Genomic DNA, 18,524 nt, shown 5'->3' with positions numbered 1-18,524 from the left:
GCACAAACCAAGTTGATTCATTTATTTTCCTATTATACTTTCATAATATAACTTTAAGAAATTGGTATTTTAAAGTATTGATTCACTGTGTTGGTTTTTTATGACTGATATTTGACTGCAAACTTATTCATCCAAGTGGTGAAACTAAACTTTCAAAGTAGAAATGTTTTTAGGTTATGGCATTTGACATTTTTAAACTTTAACCATGATTCAATGTAGAGGTGAAGTTTTCCCTTAGAGCTCCTATGCAAAGAAGAGAAATTTGCTTCTGAAACTTAAAAAAAAAGTCTCAACATTAAAATTATAGGTTTTCTAGTACTTTAAACACCCATGTTTTGAAATGGAAAGTTTTTGAATTACCAGTTATATTATTTATTATACAATCTGTACCTTTTAACATAAATAAATTAACAATAATAATAATAATAATAATAAAAAGAATGTCTTGAGAACTTTGATGTTTCCACTGCCTGATTCCTGGGTTTCAAATTGCTGGCTCTGTGGAAGGGGCCACTCTTGCAGCTTAGAACAGAACACGGACCTCAGAACCTGCTTGTGTTCTAGCATTAATATGGTTGTGTGTGATTCTAAGCAAGTTCACTTGTCTGCACTACATTAACTCAGCTGTTTATTTTAGAGCTATTTCTCCCTCACTGGCAAAGGGTTGATTTGGGGTTGGTGAGTGGGGTGCGATGGGGATAGGTAGATCATGAAGGAAGCCATCAAGAATATTAAACTTTGTTAATAAGGTCCTATATAGAATTTTGATGAATGAATTAAATGAATGGAATTGATAATTCATTATTTTTTCTGTACACGTTTAAGTATTTTACACACCAATCAGTAAAAACCACTTTTATAATGTTTTTCACATGGGAGCAGAACTAAATTATTATATTGCCCTATTAATTGCCCTGCTAGTAAAGTAAGACTAGTGTTGTTATAGTCTGACCATGTTCTGTCAGCTTTTTCCTAGAGTTATTTCTCATATTGAAGGGGATATCATTCATTTGTGGTGTGACCAATGTATGTCTAGTGGGCTTTTATGGTGTCTCCCTCATTTTTGAACAGTTTTCTCACTCTTGAAACATTAGGTCACTGATTTCTGTCATTTGTCATCCTTTTCAAAATGATACTTCTGTGTTAACTACTTGTGTGCTTAAGTACGTGTCTTAGCCCTGCAGCAGCTAGTTGTGGAAGCTGTTTGCCCCGGGCCCCTTTACCAACTGTCACAAAGAACCTCCCCCGTTCTGTCTGCTGTCGGCCACTGTGTGCGCCCCTCCTCCTATTCCAGGCGCTCACAGCGCCACGCATTGCTTAAAGCCACCTTTCAGCAAGTGCCTGGTGCATTCCTTCTGCCTTTCCCGCCATGGACACCACATTACATAGCCATTCCATCAGGACACGAGGAGTAGGCGTGGCCAGCCTGATGTCAGTGCTGGTGGCTTAACCAGTCCCAAACTTCACTGTTTGTTACAGATTTTTCCTCTAAGAATTTTAAGGCCACTAGTAGTTTTGACTAAATTTAATTGAATAACAAGGCAAGAAGGTATTGCTTTGATACTCAATATACTCCTATTTTAAGTACCCCTTCCCCAGCTTTTTCGGCAGGGAACCCCTCCACAATTTTATGTATTTGTTGTTAATGATCATAACCAATGTTATGCATCCTCTTCTCATGACTTAATAGTATAAATCAAAATACTTTAACTGAAGTGGCAGAATTAGGACCAAAATTCTAAATTTCAAATCTTTTGGATCAAAATTAAACCATCTTGGTGAGACTAAAATTGATTACTTAAAAGAGTACATTCTGATTGCCCTAAAGATAAAAAATTAACAAAAAAAAAAGGAGAAAAAGCCTTTTCTGCCCAGCTGCCTGCCTACCTACAGTTCTTTCATTTTGGTTTTGATCATCTGTTCCCTCCTTTCGTCACCCGATACTGCGCTGGAGAACTGACTCATCAGAGCCTCCCAAATGAAGAGCGGCAGCTGAAAGGTCGTCCCCACCTTCCCAAGCAAAATCTCATTTCCCCTAATGTTCTCATCGCCTCCGCTGTAGTTTACATTTACACGGGCTTTGCAGGCATGCTCCTTGGCTTTGGCATTTGTGCTTATTTCTAGAGGGAGTGTTATGGCTCTGAAGGAATAGTGAAGATATGCTGAATTTTTCTCTCTCTTCCCATAGCATGGATTTCTTTTCCACTGTTTCTATTACTGACGTTCAAACTGGAGAGGTGAACGTCAGAGATACAAGAAGCAGACGTGCTGGTTTTCTTATAGAAGCCAGGGTTTTGGTCAGTATAACCGTAGGCCCAATTGAGAATGGCTTCAGTTTTTACCTAGGTCAGTGCCCGGGAGACAAACAGCCCTTGGCCTGTGCCACGTGGGCCCCTCAGTAGCCCACCCATCTCCCTACCTGTCCGTCGTTTTCAGCCTGGTTCTGACCAGGGCCTTCTCTGTGACAGGCTTTATTGGGGTCTATTAATTAATCCAGTCTTTCATCTCTGTTTCAAGGTGATTAACATGAAAGGAGTTGTTCGCAGGTGAAAAGCAATCTCAAATGCCATGGTAATAAAGTTGTCTTTTTTCCAGTTGCAAAAGAAAAGAGGGCTTTCAAACTCATTGCTATGCTCTTTGTTCTTGAAGGTATAGTGCATGCCATGTACTCTGTCACTTTCATTGTCAAGATGTACCAAAAGCTTTGGAGATGGCCTAGAAAAAATATCTGTGGCCAACTTACGAGGTTGCTTTTCTCAGGACCATCCCTGACCTCACTAATAATGCTGTATGCTGAAGCTAATTGCTCCGTGGATTATCTTACCAAAACACCCTCCCCAAAGGAATCCTTTTTTTATAAATTGATCAAGTGATTTGTTTAAATAACTCTAAGGAAGAAATAGTGCTGTTTATAAAGGAATATATAAGGAAGTTTCCCACCTTATAAAGCCAGTGTATATCATTAAGATCATAGAGTAAACAGCAGAAACAGAGGCGGCTTCTGCTTGTAAGAAACAGTAAGTAAAGTGAACGTCATAGAATGAAGTAAGATACTACGAACATTTCATTCGTCACAAGACCACTGACCGCTGTCTGTCAGGCTCAATAATAAGAAACACAGACAAGAAGCCAGGAGGTTTTGTTTGTTTGTTTCCAAAAAGGCCTTCAGAAGGAAGACAGATGACACACTTTCTTGACTGACGTCCAGTGTTAGCAAAGTTCTTATCAGATTTCCTCGTCCACAGCTAAGAATCATTGAATGGAAAAGGGAGAAGGGGGTGAGAAAGAAGGAGAAAGAGCTGACGACAGCCTTGGAGAATAAAAAGAGATAGGAAAACAAAACACGGACTTATGAAAACATAAAAGTCTGGGGCCATTTAGAATAAAATCCTATAAAAAATGACACATGGAGATGTCACTTAATGAGTGTCTGTCTTTAGACAGGGATAATATTGATTCCCTGCGTGCCGACCAGCTGCAGATCTCTGAGGGGCATCCACTACATCTTAGGGCATTCCAGGCGAGGTTGCTCTCTGTTATAATCTAGGGCTTCGGGCCCAAACCCCTGGTCCCTTGAGAACCACTCCAGGCCTCCTTTCTCCCAGATCCCACCCTAGTTCTTTCTTAGCATCCTCCTAAGCAGAAAGAATCCCCAAGGTGCAACTTTTGGCCTTTTAATTATTATGCTTTGAATGCCCATTACGTTCTGATTTAATCACTTTAAGACAGGTAATCAGAATACAACTCAATCTAGTAAACAAAGTGGTCTGCAGGAACGGCACCCTGTTTCCATTGTGCTAGACAGAGCAATACAACTGGAGAGCTATTCTAAGTTGGGTAATTTGTGCAGTAGATTTTTTAAAGATATCTTTTTCTGAATTGGTAAAATACGTGATAGAAATATCACTGATTATGTAAAACTGCTTAGAAAATAAAACATTTAGATAAAACTCAAATATAGCACAATCACCCTTTTAAAAAGAATTTGTCACTTTTTTTTTAATGCGCTTGACACTGTTATAGTATGACTTCAGTGTCATCCAGGAAAGAAAGTTGCCTTCAAGTCCAGCAGCATTGCTCTGAAATTCCAGTTCAGAGTTCCAATTCCTATTCCCCACTTCCTCCAAATTCCTCATTTGCTTAATAGCTGAACTTCCGTCCTAATGCATAGAGACTATAGAGCGTGAACTCCCTTAGCTTTCTGGCCTCCAACTCCCACCCCCTACTTCTGCACAGCCGTGCTCTCCCCTCTTACCCTTTTTCCACCTCAGGAAAAGGGAAAAGTAATTTTCCTCTTATTCAAAGCTAATCCCTCTGCCCTGGATCTCATCTCTATCTGACGCCTTCAGGAACCTTACAACGTGAGTTACCTCCTCTTTCCCAGGAATCTTCAATCAGCCGTTCCCTTCCCCTGTTGCCCTCCCACCTCACTTGCAAGGTGGGAGTTCAGATCTTGAGGTCGAGTCCATGCCTCTATTACCTGGACCATGGCCATAGCATCCTATCTAGTCGGTCTTCCTCCAGCCTTTGCCCCCTTGACCGTGTTGCTCTCCTTAAAAATCTTGAGTGGCCCTGCATTGCTCACTGGGCAAAGTATAAATTTGTAGGCATGGAAAGGGCCGTGTCTGCCCCTCTTGTGTCTTGCCATGCCAGTCATTCCCGCTCTCACCCATCCTGAACTTCCTTGCAATGCTCTAAACATCCCATTGTTTCACTCTTGCTGTGTTTCTTTTTTTTTTTTTTTTTTTTTTTTTTTTGGTGAGGAAGATCAGCCCTGAGCTAACATCCGATGCCAATCCTCCTCTTTTTGCTGAGAAAGACTGGCCCTGAGCTAGGATCCATGCCCATCTTCCTCCACTTTATATGGGACGCCACCACAGCAAGGCTTGACAAGCGGTGTGTCGGTGTGCGCCTGGGATCCTAACCCGCAAACCCCAGGCCACAGCAGCGGAGCATGCGCACTTAACTGCTACGCCACTGGGTGGGCCCCTCTTGCTGTGTTTCTTTGATTTCCTTGAAACAGCCTGTCCTAACGTACGCTGCTCCAAGATGCACACCCCCGTTCAGTCCCACAGATCACCTGGCTGACCTGCTCACCCCGTCAGCTCTTGGGTTGCATCTTATGCCTGAGCAGGCCACTCCTCCAGCGGCCCTCACACTGCAGACACTTTCAGCAGAGCATTTTCACACTGCGTTTAACAGGAGAAACCTATGGTGAATTCCTTAAGGCAGTACCCTTTTTATCTTTGTATATGTCGTCACTTAATAAATGTTTATGGATGAATAAAAATGATTAATGAACTAAGTTTGTTTTGATGACTTCTAGTGGAATAAAAAAGGCTACAATATTCAATTTTTACAAATGCATTCCAGTGTCATGGAGTCATAGAGGTCACAAGACAAACAAAATTTAAGAAATATGAATTTTAGATATAAAAATTCAAAAGGGAATATACAATATTGTATATATTGTATATATACTATATATTGTATAACTGTGTTATACAAATAGAAATTTAGTAAGCTTCTGGTGCTTCAAGGCCTATTTCTAGAATAGTTTCCTGGAGAGCTATATAAGCTACCTTATAAATGGTTTAAAAAAACAAAATTAAAAACAACAACAACAACAAAACAGCCCCAAATGGCTCAGGATGCCTTTATAAAAAGCAGTCCAAGAAGGGAATGTATAAATAACAACTTCCTAAAGATTGCTTTCTGAGCTACACGCGTGATCCTTTAATTGGAGAACACTGGGCCTGCTCAGATGGTTCAACCTTTTCTTCAGCACATGTCACGTAAAGAGATGTCTCGAGAGCTCAAAATGCCACATTCACTGCTGCTTCTGTGAAGGTGAGGAGGGGAACTGGTCTATCATAACATCTCAGTACTCAGTGCTGTTTGCCAAGAGCCCTTTTCTGTTTATTTCACACCATCTACTCTGTTTTTGCTCTTCCAATGTAACTTTAAGACCCTTTATCGTGAGATAACTGGTGGGTACAAAACGGGGACTTCCTCCACACTTCTAGTCCGTTTTTATTAACCTTACCAAGTTGAGTGATACTGGACTATCCTGATATCTGGCAACCTGTAAACCAGTTTGTGTCCCGAGAACTTTCCCTAAAAATACCTTCACAATTCCATAGCTATTTCGTGATTATATAACTTTTTTTTTTTTTAAAGATTTCATTTATTTATATTTTTTCCCACCAAAGCCCCAGTAGATAGTTGTATGTCATAGCTGCACATCCCTCTAGCCGCTGCACGTGGGACGCGGCCTCAGCATAGCCGGAGAAGCAGTGCCTCGGTGCACGGCCGGGATCCGAACCCGGGCCGCCAGCAGCGGAGCGCGCGCACTTAACCGCTAAGCCACGGGGCCAGCCCTATATAACTTTTTTAATATGAGTCGGTGCTATCCATTTTACTCATTCCTCTCCGAGTAAAGCAAGATTGCCCACCTCATCCAGTTTTATTCACTCTAGAACACAGATAAACACAAAGACATCACAGACTATCTGAATGTTCATCTTGGGCTCTGCTTCAGGAACTCCAGGAAATGCTTTCAATTTACAGGCTCTGAACATCATTAACAATCCAGAAGCAACTGTGTCTGCATTCCTGATGCTTTTCCATAAAAGACAGAAGGGATTATGGCTTTCTTTTCAAAATCAACACGTTTTGTACTCAAGCTCATTTGGCAGTGACCAGAGTCACAAGCACATACTTAGATGGAATGAACCCCGGGTTATCCATTGCAGCCTTAACATGGATATTTTGGCCAGTAGTAGTATTTTGAATTCTGACATAACCATATTTCATTGATTCTAATATGTACTTTTTTTCATTTTAACATCTCTGAAATTGGGATTTATTTTATAATCAATGGCTTGTCATAATTTAATTGGCATGGTTTTTCTAAATGGAATATATGTCTTACATTCAATGTAAATCTTACATTCAATAGCATCTTAAGTTTGAAAAAGTAAGGTATATATGTATATATGTCTTAAAAATCATTTACTTGGTTCTGACACCTATTCAGTACATACATAGAACAGTAGTAAAAATGACAATCTTAGCTGTGAATTTCATTATTTGCAATAGCTATCTTGGCAGATATTTATGTTGGAATCAAATTGTCATACTTTGTGATTTTCACTCTCTTGTATTACTGTTTTCCGCAGGAGGAAATCATGTATATAAGAAATTATCTCAAGTAAATGTAATTTGATACAAATCAGTGACTTCTTTGTTCCATTTCCCTTTTCTTTTAACATTTCTTGAATGCATTTTCAGCCAATATTTGCTTAGAAATTTTAAAGTGTTACTGATAATATTCAAAAATTTTTTTCTTTTATTCTTTAGTGTTTGGGGTTTGGATTCATTGCTTCTCTATTCTACCAGTATTTTTTCATCTGAGTTAAGCTAGAATGCCTTCTCTTTCCTATACATAATGGTTTACAGGTATCTTAGCATTTGAATCCTCTCTTTGGAGAATCCTTTCTTAGGGATAAAGGAATCAAATGCAGTAAACCCTTCCTGAGCTGGAATGATTAGTGAATAATTACTATATTGCAACAGAGTTTCTGATTAACTATAGTTTCTGCAGTTTCTAAAATGTATTCATTCTCTTTGCTAACATAAGTATCAAATGGTTTCGAACAGAAATTGGCCCTTTTTGATGATTCAGTTGTGACCAGTCACTAAGTATCACCTTTAACATCTGTGGCCCTAACTGAGGTCACAGAGGACAGAAGGTGGATCATCTGACAAAATCCTTACTAGACCCAAACACGCTCTGCACTGCTCCTTATCCTTCCTGTTGCCATAGCTCTCGAAAATGTCAGTGTATTTGTACAACATATAGATGAGGCTGTTTACAGCTAGAGGGGACTGATTGGAAAACTGCACTGTGGACATTGTTTTCAAAAGTAAATCACAGAATATTGGTTTGGTTTATCCCCATTTCTAAAACGAAGAAATCAAGCTCTGAAAGAAATTTCAACTGCTTGTCAGTTCCACTCAACCAAGGTTTTTCTGAATGTAACCGTATCATGCCTCCTCAGCTCTAACTATGGATTGTATGTTGGTGCTTTGACAGGAAAGTCTCCTCATCCGTGTGTTTCCCCTCTGGCCACTTTGTCCCTCCTCTTTTTCAGGTCCATACATTCAGAGGGCCACACTGGTGTGAGTACTGTGCCAACTTCATGTGGGGTCTCATTGCTCAGGGAGTGAAATGTGCAGGTAAGAGCTCTTCCCTCTTTGCTTTATTGAGTAAGTTATGAGGTTATAAGGAGATTTGCTGTTATACACATACAGTGGGCTGGATCCCAGTTTCCTCTTAACACACATGCAGTAGGCTGGATTCTCAGACAGCCATTTTGGAAATCAATATTTTATCTGCCTTTAACCTTCTTGTACGTAATGGGCAGCAGACTAGTGCTCTGGTATCAGTCCGTTAAAATAAGAGAAGTCAGCTTGTTCAGAAAGTCTGATAAAGGAAATAAAAGTAAAGCAGTTATATTTAATTCTTGCCTTTGATGTTACAGTAACTAAATTTATAAAAATGATTTTTTTAAACAGCAGTGTACAAGGACCTATGATTGTTGCCTTGGAAACTGAATTTTAAGGATAACTTGTTAAGCTAGATCTTCCTTACTAAATGTTTGTGAAATCAAATTGAAGCTTTAAAAATCTGTGAATTTATCTTCAAAGGTGTTTACCAAATTCTGAAAAACGACTGAGTCACTAATATTTTGTTTGTGACATTTTGAAATCTTGAATATGCCAAATCCTTTTTATAAAATATGACCATAGTGTTTTTAGATTTAAATTAGAAACTTTTAAGATTTATGCACAGAGAAATAATCAACTCAAGGCTTTATTGAAATGCTTAATGAAATAAGTAGTTATTCACATCATGTGAAATTCATTTGTATAGAACAACCATACTGATTATTGGCCATTTATTCAAATTGCTCTGAATTCTGGCATAGGCTTAAAAATAATCATTTAAATTTTAAATGTATAGTATTTGGTCATAGAAATTTCCTTCTGCTATTTAAATTGTAAAACTAAAAAATATCCTCTTACGATATCCTCTTACGTGTCTTTTAGCATGAAGCTTAACACTAAAAACGTATACTAAAAGTAAACCATTTCAAAATGGTAGCTGTAGTAATTCTATCAAATTTATCACCGTAAAAATCCACATTTCTTGGGCCTGCCCAGTGGGGCAGCGGTTAAGTGTGTGCGCTTGGCTTTGGTGGCCCGGGGTTCGCGGGTTCAGATCCCAGGCGCGCACAGATGCACCGCTCGTCAAGCCATGCTGTGGCAGTGTCCCATATAAAGTGGAGGAAGATAGGCATGGATGTTAGCCCAGGGCCAGTCTTCCTCAGAAAAAAGAGGAGGATTGGCATCAGATGTTAGCCCAGGGCTAATCTTCCTCACACACTCAAAAATAAATAAATAAAAATCTTTAAAAAAAAAATCCACATTTCGTTCGTGGCGTGATTTTTTTTTTTTCTTTTTTCTGGTGAGGAAGACTAGCCCTGAGCTAACTTCTGTCGCCAGTCCTCCTCTCTTTACTGAGGAAGATTGGCCCTGGACTAACATCCATGCCCATCCTCCTCTACTTTATATGTGGGACACCTGCCACAGAGTGGTTTGATAAGCGGTGTGTAGGTCCGCACCCGGGATCCAAACCCAAGAACCCCAGGCCACCGAAGCAGAGTGTGTGAACTTACCTACTGTGCCACTTGGCCAGCCCCTTGTGGCATGATTTTTAATGGAATATTTTTATTGTCCATTATGCGCAGAAACTTCTGAGGTCTGATTTTTCTCATTTCTAAATTGCATTTTCTTTGAACAGCAAGGTGCAGTATGCATTGCATGTGCGTGTTCCAAGTCACCGTTTTTTCTGTTATCATCCCGTTAGCATCAATAAGGCTTTAATAAGGTTCCAGGCATACATCACTAGCCGGATCCAGTCAAGGACCTCCCTGCCACAGGGAGGGATGAAAATTCCCCCACGTGTCCACTTTGAACTGTGCAGAGGTGTCCATCAAGGAGAGCCTCAGCTCAGATCCAGTCTGACCCCTCTATCATCCTACAGGGATAACAACCCCATTTGCTAGTCTCTGCCCAGAGAGTAAATGAAGATAAGGTAATTATTCTGGATAGTGACCCAGAGTCAGGATGAGGAACTGTCCTTAGGAAGGCTGTGGTTGAGCCTCTGAACTGGAGGGGAACACAACAGAACATCAAGTGTTGGTAAAGTGGTGTTGTTAAGACCATCTACGTTGTTTTGGTTTTTCAAAGGCAAATAGAATTCTCCCAAAGCACAGATCAGCTGCTCAAGGACTGGGCGTCTCAGCTAGCCTGCTTTGCCTTTATGACGCAGCCTTGACCAGCTGAGACTCTCTACCAGTTTCTTAGACACTTTATGACTGTCACTAACCTAAAAGCTTTTCTTTTACTAGAATAATGATGTGTATCATTCATGTTTTGAAAGAGTGAAGGCCATCTACATAAGAATTCTGAGTCAGCTATTAGCAGAAGACTGGGTACAACGTGTGTGAATAATCTTTGGCAGTATGCTACAATCCCAAATAGTGTTTGAAAGAAATGTTTTAGAACATTTATGATAGTAATAATATGAAGGAAAAGGAGAAAGAAAATGATTCACCTCATCCCACAGCCACCCGCATTAATAGCCCCCGACCTGTTGTGAGTAAAGGGCAGGAATTGAAAGAAAAGCCTTGAGGGGATTTTTCATTTTATATCTTGTCCTTAAAAGCACTATATTCTATGTGATTTGAACCATATTAATGTGTAATATAAGAACAAGTCAACCCACTTTTTACAATGTGGAAGGTTGGGATTTGAATTCTGTTTTCTATGACAGCTAATTACATTTGGATTGACAGTGGGATTCTTAGATCCTGACCCTCGAGCCATCCCCTATATCTAAAACAGCATGCAAAGAATTAAGAATTTCAAGAGAGAGAGAACTAACTGTGGAAGCCTGAACAACGGCACCCCGAAGATGTCCACTTCTTAATCACCGGAACCTGTGAATATGTTACCTTTCATGGCAAAAGGGACTCTGTGATTCAGTTAAGGATTTTGAGATGGGGAGATCACCCTGGATTGTCAGAGTGGGCCCAGTGTAATCACAATCACAAGAGTCCTTATCAGAAGGAGGCAGGAGAGCCAGTCAGAGAAAAAATGTAAGGACAGAAGCAGAGATCATAAAAGAGAGACGATGCTATGCTGCTGGCTTTGAAGATGGAGGAAGGAGGCCATGAGCCCAGGAGTGCAGGCAACCTCTAGAAGCTGGAAAAGGCAGGGAAAGAAACAGATTCTCCCCTAGAGCCTCCAGAAGGAACACAGGCCTGCCAACACCTTGATTTCAGCCCAGTGAAACTGAAACCTGGACTCTGACCTCCAGAACTGTAAGATGTTAAACTCTTGTTGTTTTAAGCCACGTTTGTGGTAATTTGTTACAGCAGCAATAGGAAACTAATACACTAGCCACTAAACATTGAAGGTATTACTTCCAAGGAAAAATGGCAGGCTTACTGCCTGTCAGAAAAGAGACATGTTTATCAGCTTCTGGTTGCTAAGACAGCTTGCTTTGTTCTGATTTCTTTTTTCAAAACCCACCAAGGCAGAAGAAAGCTTGTCAGGAATTGTTAAAGGAGTGTTTGCCAAAAGCAGCAATTTTGTATCCCACCACCCCCTCTTTTTTTTTTTTTTTTTTAAACATTATGTAAAGTTTTGGGTGGTGTTCCGATTGCCAGGCTGGCAGAGTTGCTGTAGAATCAGACTGAATCCAGCTAGTAACAGGCAAGCTGTCCCTTCAGGACCTAAAGTTCTAGGCTTGCTGCTAAGCACTCCACAGCCAGCGAGGACAACGGAGGGAGCAGCAGGGACCATCGTGAGAATGCCAGTCATTACAGACGCGATCTTTTCAAAACCCCACAACACAAGGTTCCATAGTCGGCTCATCTGCCAATGTCTCCCTTACTCTAGCCTTCTTTAAAGTGAATAAGATGGGGGCCGGCCTGGTGGCGCAAGCGGTTAAGTGCGTACGCTCCGCTGCGGCGGCCCGGGGTTCGCCAGTTCGGATCCCGGGCGCACACCAATGCACCGCTTGTCAAGCCACGCTGTGGCGGCGTCCCATATAAAGTGGAGGAAGATGGGCACGGATGTTAGCCCGGGGCCAGTCTTCCTCAGCAAAAAAAGAGGAGGATGGGCAGATGTTAGCACAGGGCTAATCTCCTCACAAAAAAAATAAATAAAGTGAGCGAGATGATGTTGCAAGGGAATATCTAACTGCAGCTTGGGAGTGGTGATCCTCCAACTAAAATATTCATGACCCGCGTGGGTAGCCTTTAAAAGTGAAGTTCAAAGGATCGTTGTCATTCAGAGAATAGCTTCCCAAAGAATTTTTCCTTTCTTTATGAAATGTAAGCTTATAGGTTAAAGTACTCTCTTACTATTGTATAATCATTGAGATTACCAAACATTCCTCCCATTCAAAAGACTGTTATTCCACCAGCATTCCTGAATTATTTTCATTTTAGCCTTACTAGAATATTCTAAGAAATTAAGCTGGATAATAATTGTTGTAAATCAAACATGTCACCTTAGTATTGGTTATTTATTCAAGTGACTTCATTTTTCTAGTGTATCGTTATCGTTGCTGCCAGCCCCCTAAAGGAAACAGCAGCAGTTTAATAAAATGTATTTATTGCTTCAAGTATACACGTACTTAACACTTTTGGATTGAAGAAAGGAAGTGGAAGTAATGTCTTTTATTTTAATTACTGCTTTGATTGTACCTACAAAGTTACGTTTGTCCTTGTAAGCCGGTGAGAAATTGGTTACGCTTGACACTTTCATGTAGCCTCTTTTAATTGAAAGCAATATTTTCATAAATATCCCAAAGAACAAGGTATTCTTTTTAATTTTGCTTGTGAAAGTAATGACTTCTGATGCATGTTAGAAATGGGCTATTCCCATAGGTTTCTGTGCTTTCTAGATATAAAGCATATATGTTTTTTAGAGAAATGAAGCTCCAGAAAATCTGAGCATAGCCTAAAGTTAGTAGTCTAAGCAATAGAAATATTTTGTTAATAAAAGAGTAAAAATGTGATTTGAATTTTTCATTCCTCCTTTCATATATTTATTCTATGCTTCTTAACTTGAGGAATTGGGAGGGGGAAATGTGGTTTAATAGTAACATAAAAATAACCTACCAAACCAATAGATGCAACAAATGAAATGATCTTTTATGGACCCTTTTTTTTTTTTCATTTATAGTGTAGAGCTTCTCTGGGAGAAATAGAACTATATAGGAGTTATATGACTTTAATAAATAAGTGTGAAAACCAAATAAAGTCTTAATGGGAAACTGAAATATTGATATACTGCTAGTCCCTGAAGCAGCAATTTTCAGAGCAAGCTCAGGGCTGGTATATTGCCCTGTAAACTTATGAGTATAAAGATGCTTTATTTTAATGACTTTGCCCTATCCTTTGGTCTTCTGAAGGACATTATATCCAACCCTGCCAAAAATTTGGCCTTTGAAATTTATTTCTACAATTGAGCATAATATATGATCCCATAGTTTCATCTTATTCAAATGGAAGAAAGAATGTTAGTTTAAAAAACATTTCCCTCTTCCTGGGGGCTGGCCTGGTGGCATAGTGGTTAAGTTTGTGTGCTCCTCTTCGGTGGCCCAGGCTTCGTACGTTCAAATCCTCGGCGCAGACCGATGCACCGATCATCAAGCCATGCTGTGGCGGCATCCCACGTACAAAATGGAGGAAGGTGGGCACAGATGTTAGCTCAGGGCCAATCTTCCTCAGCAAAAAGAGGAGGATTGGCAAGACGTGTTAGCTGAGGCCAGTCTTTCTCATCAAAAAAAAAAAAAAAAATTCCCTCTTCCTTCAATACCTAAATCTGAGCTCAGTTATCACTTTATCCAGTTTTTACTGAGTCACAAATAAACATAGGAGCCTGCCGATGTTAAAAACAGGAGATGACTCTCAACATTCAAAGGGAAATGTTAATGTGAATATCAGGCCGTTAGTGCCATTCAGATGTTTTGATATTATGTGGATGCATCAAAACTTTACTGTTTTGCTTTGTGCTGGATTTCCATGTAGAGTGTATACATAGGGAAAGAATAAGACGAAACAAGAATATAATGGGTAGGTTTTATCACTGCTATTTGAAAGTTCTGCCAGATCAATCATATATAGATATCTATAGCAGACTCATTTGGGTGAAACATAGCAATATCTTTTAAACTCAAGTATATACAGGTAATAATGGATAGAATACACAGTGTTGAATAAGATGTTGAAAACAGCAAATTCATCTTCAACACTCAAAACAGTAACTCAAGAGTATCGGGTGTACTCAGTGGGAAGAGCACAGGCTGGGAGTCAGGAAGGCAAGGTTTAAATCTCATTCCTACAACTTTCTATCTGAGTAACTCAAACAAGTCATTTAGCCTCTCTGAGCCTCATTGTCTGTGTCTGTGAAGTGAAAACATTGGGATAGGTTGTTACCAACATCCCTTTCCAACTGGATCTTGACCTCTGTGTACCCAAAGTATGAGGCACATCAACATTATTATTAGATTATGAAGCTTTGCTGACTTTTATACTTTTAAAATACTATGTAAGAGTTTTTCCAGTGCTAGATGAATAAATATGTTTTGTTTTATTTCTCTCAATAGTTATAACAAAAAACCCTGGACAAAATATGTACATTCACTATCAGAAGATTCTGAAAGTTGGAGAAAGGAAGGAAAGCTAACTAGGAAACTCAGGACTCAAGGAACATCAGCAAGTTGTCTGATGGTGTTTTGGGTTTTGTGGGGTTTTTTTAACCTACTTTGTATCCACCCCGGGTGCTAGAGAAGCCCACAACCTATAAATGCCAACAGGCACAGACCAAAAATAATCCTGAGAAAAGCCTTCTCTTCCTAGCCAAAGCATTGGGAAAGGGGCAGCCCAGCCGGACAGAAATCTTTTAGCCATACCTACCATTCTCCATGTGAACACCATGAAAAAAAACACCTTGCTGCCCCTCCGCAATGGATGCTGCAGCAGCAATCTGTGGGTGGAACCCTGTTTTCCACCCCCACCCTGCATTAACAAGGGTGCACCTCTCTCCTGTGAGTCTATGAATAGAGCCCTATCTTCCATCACCATCTTGCAGTAAGAAAAGGACACCCCTCTTTGGTTCTGCCTGTGGGTAGGACCCTAACTTTCATCACCACGGTATCGCAGAAGCAGCCCCCTCTCAGCCCAAGTCTGTGGGCAGAGCCCTGTCTTCATCCCTGACCTGCGGTCATGAGGCAGCTGAGACTGTGATCAGGACTCTATCTTCTGTGCCCACCTTGCAGTTCCATGCAGTACAGGACTCCTCCTTAGCCAGGTCTGTGGGCAGACCCTGCCTTCCATCCCCACCCTGCAGTAACTAAGAGGTGGCCCTCTCCCTCCCCGGGATGTAGGGTAGACACCTGCCTTTGGGTAACACACAAGTAGGGTAGGCAAACTGGCATTGCAGTAGCATTACAAAGGCTTTGTAAACTAGGTTGACATTTGAACCACAGCCTACAAAAGTGAGCCAGGATGTGCATTCTACATCTAAACAGGTTAACTACCTGCTAGAATTGAAGAGTTCATGAAACTGGACCACTACCTGATACCAAATAAAATAATAAATTCAAAATGGATTAAAGACTTGAATATAAGACCTGAAACCGTAAAACTCCTAGAGTAAAAACATAGGCAGTCAGCTCTTTGACATGGGTGTTAGCAATATTTTTTTGGACCAGTCTGCTCAGGCAAGGGCAACAAAAGCAAAAATAAACAAATAGGGTTACATCAAATTAAAAAGCTATTTCACAGCAAAAGAAACCATCAACAAAACAAAAAGGCAGCCTACTGAATGGGAGGAGATATTTGCAAACCGTACACCCAGTAAGGAGTTAATATCCAAAATATATAAAGTACTTACACAACTTAATATCCAAAAAACAAACAACCAGATTAAAAAATGAGCAGAGGGCTTGGATAGACATTTTTCCAAAAACATACAGATGGCCAACAGACACATGAAAAGATGCTCAGCATCACTAATCATCAGGGAAATGCAAATCAAAACCACAATGAAATACCATCTCACACCTGTCAGAATGGCTAGTATCAAAAAGACAAAAAAAATAACAAGTGTTGACAAGGATGTGGAGAAAAGGAACCCTCATACACTGTTGGTGGGAATGTAAATTGGTCCAGCCACTATGGAAAACAGTATGGAAGTTCCTTAAAACGTTTAAAATAGAACTACCATACAATCCAGCAATTCCACCTCTGGGGATTTATCCTAAGAAAATGAAAACACTAATTTGAAGAGATATATGCACCCCTATGTTCATTGCAGCATTATTTACAATAGCTAAGATATGGAAGCAGCCTGTGTCCATCAATGGATGAATGGATAAAAAAAGATATGGTATATATAATGGAATATTATTCAGTCTTAAAGAAGAATGAAATCTTGCCATTTTTGACAACATGGAGGGACCTAGAGGGTATTAGGCTAAGTGAGATAAGTCAGAGAAAGACAAATACTGTATGACTTCACTTATATGTGGAATCTAAAAAACAAAACAAATGAACAAACAAAACAAACAGAAACAGACTCATAGATACAGGAAACAAACTGATGGTTACCAGAGCAGGGACAGGTTGGGGAGGCAGGAGAGATAAGTGAAGGGAGTTAAAAGGAGCAAGCTTCCAGTTATAAAATTAATAAATCATGGGGATATAAAGTGCAGTATAGGGAATATAGTCAATAATATTGTAGTAACTTTGTATGGTGACAGATGGTAACTAGACTTATCACAATGATCGTTTCATAATGCATATAAATATTGAATCACTATGATGTACACCTGAGACTAATAGGATGTTGTATGTCAATTATACTTCAATTTTTATAAATAAACTATAAATAATAAAATCGAAGATTTTAATAGGAACCAGAGTCTTGTAACACTCAAAATATCCAGGATACAGTTCAAAATTACACTTCGTACCAAGAACCAGGAAAATCTCAACTCAAGGGAAAAAAGACAATCAGCAGATATCAATATTAAGAAGACACAGATGTTGGAATTTTCAGACAAGGAAAGCAACTGTCATAAAAATGCCCCAACATGCAGTTATAAATGCTCTTGAAACAAATGAAAAGAAAGATATTAAAAAAAAACTAAATGGAAATTTTTCTAACTGAAAAATTTATTAACAAATAAACTCACTGGATGGGTTCAATAATGGAATGGAGATGATAGAGGAAGGAATCAGTGAACTTGAAGATAGATCAATAGAAGTTTTCTAACTCAAACCAGAGAGAGAAAATAGATTTTAAAAAGTGAAAAAGCCTCAGACCTGTGGGACAATAACAAAAGATTTAACATTTGTGTTGGTGGAATCTCAGAAGAGGATAAAGAGAGGTTGAAAAAGATAGCTAAAAAATTAATGGCTAAAAAGTCCCCAAATTTGGTGAAAGCAGTCAGAGAAAAATGATGCATTACTTACTTGGTGATGCTATTATGTAAATGAGATGTGTTAAGAACACCGTAGATGCAGAAGCTCTATAACCCTAGTCATCCAGGTCCTTTTCAGGACCTAGTATTCACATCTGACAAACCAAGAATTGGCTGGGAGTTCAACTTAGCTTCTGACCTTAAGCTGATTATGACAATGCCAGATAATGAACCCTGGGGCACTACATAGGAAAGGCCTCTCAAAATGTTGTTTCATTCTTCTAAATAGTAACAACAATGGAGTCATGGTAAACACTTATAATTTACTACATGTAAGCATTTCATATACATTAACATTAAATCCTCATGAACCTAATAATAGATAATAGAACCTAATAATAAATCTAATAATAATAGATAAGTACTATTATTCCCATTTTATATAACTGAGGCACAGAAAGTTTAAGTAACTTACTCAAAATCACACAGCTAGTAGATTCTAGATGTAACTCTAAATTATAGAATTTATCCAAAACGTTAAAATGTTTAGGGGAAATGAGGTCTTTTAAGTGGACATTTTCCCATTGATTTGCCTTATGATTGAATCAGAAATCTTATGTATTATCTAATATAGATATAAAGAGGGATTTGGAGTTTGGGTTATATAGTCATTTGGACGTTTTTTAACTATACAGAATGGTGTTGGGTCATTTTTTCAGATAATATAGGTTGAGCTCTTTGCTCTGGAAGCCTTTATGTATTCAAAGAAGAAGCTGTTCTTCTTTAGTGATGATGGTGTTTGGGCACTATTAGCACTGGCCATGCCATCTCCAGTGCTGTTCACTTACACACACACTTGCAAAGACTCAGCTTCCCTCTACACCTAGCCTGTCTTTGCACATGGGAGGTGCTCAGCACATGTGAATTCCTCCTGTAGAGTCACCAAAGGCCT

At 39.5% G+C, this 18,524-nt stretch overlaps 1 protein-coding gene across 4 annotated transcripts in view; it reads left to right on the top strand.

Annotated features, from left to right (window-relative positions):
• Positions 1–18,524, top strand: part of CHN1 (chimerin 1) — a 189,471-nt gene that overhangs the window by 156,339 nt on the left and 14,608 nt on the right. For all 4 annotated transcript variants that reach the window (XM_058549294.1, XM_058549293.1, XM_058549296.1 and 1 more), the window contains one exon: positions 8,157–8,241. In XM_058549294.1, the coding sequence (XP_058405277.1) occupies positions 8,157–8,241 (85 nt within the window). The remainder of the gene's footprint in view (positions 1–8,156; positions 8,242–18,524) is intronic.

Source organism: Diceros bicornis, chromosome 10 (assembly GCF_020826845.1).
Source record: "Diceros bicornis minor isolate mBicDic1 chromosome 10, mDicBic1.mat.cur, whole genome shotgun sequence".
Taxonomy (NCBI): domain Eukaryota; kingdom Metazoa; phylum Chordata; class Mammalia; order Perissodactyla; family Rhinocerotidae; genus Diceros; species Diceros bicornis.
This window is presented reverse-complemented; position numbering and strand designations above follow the sequence as displayed.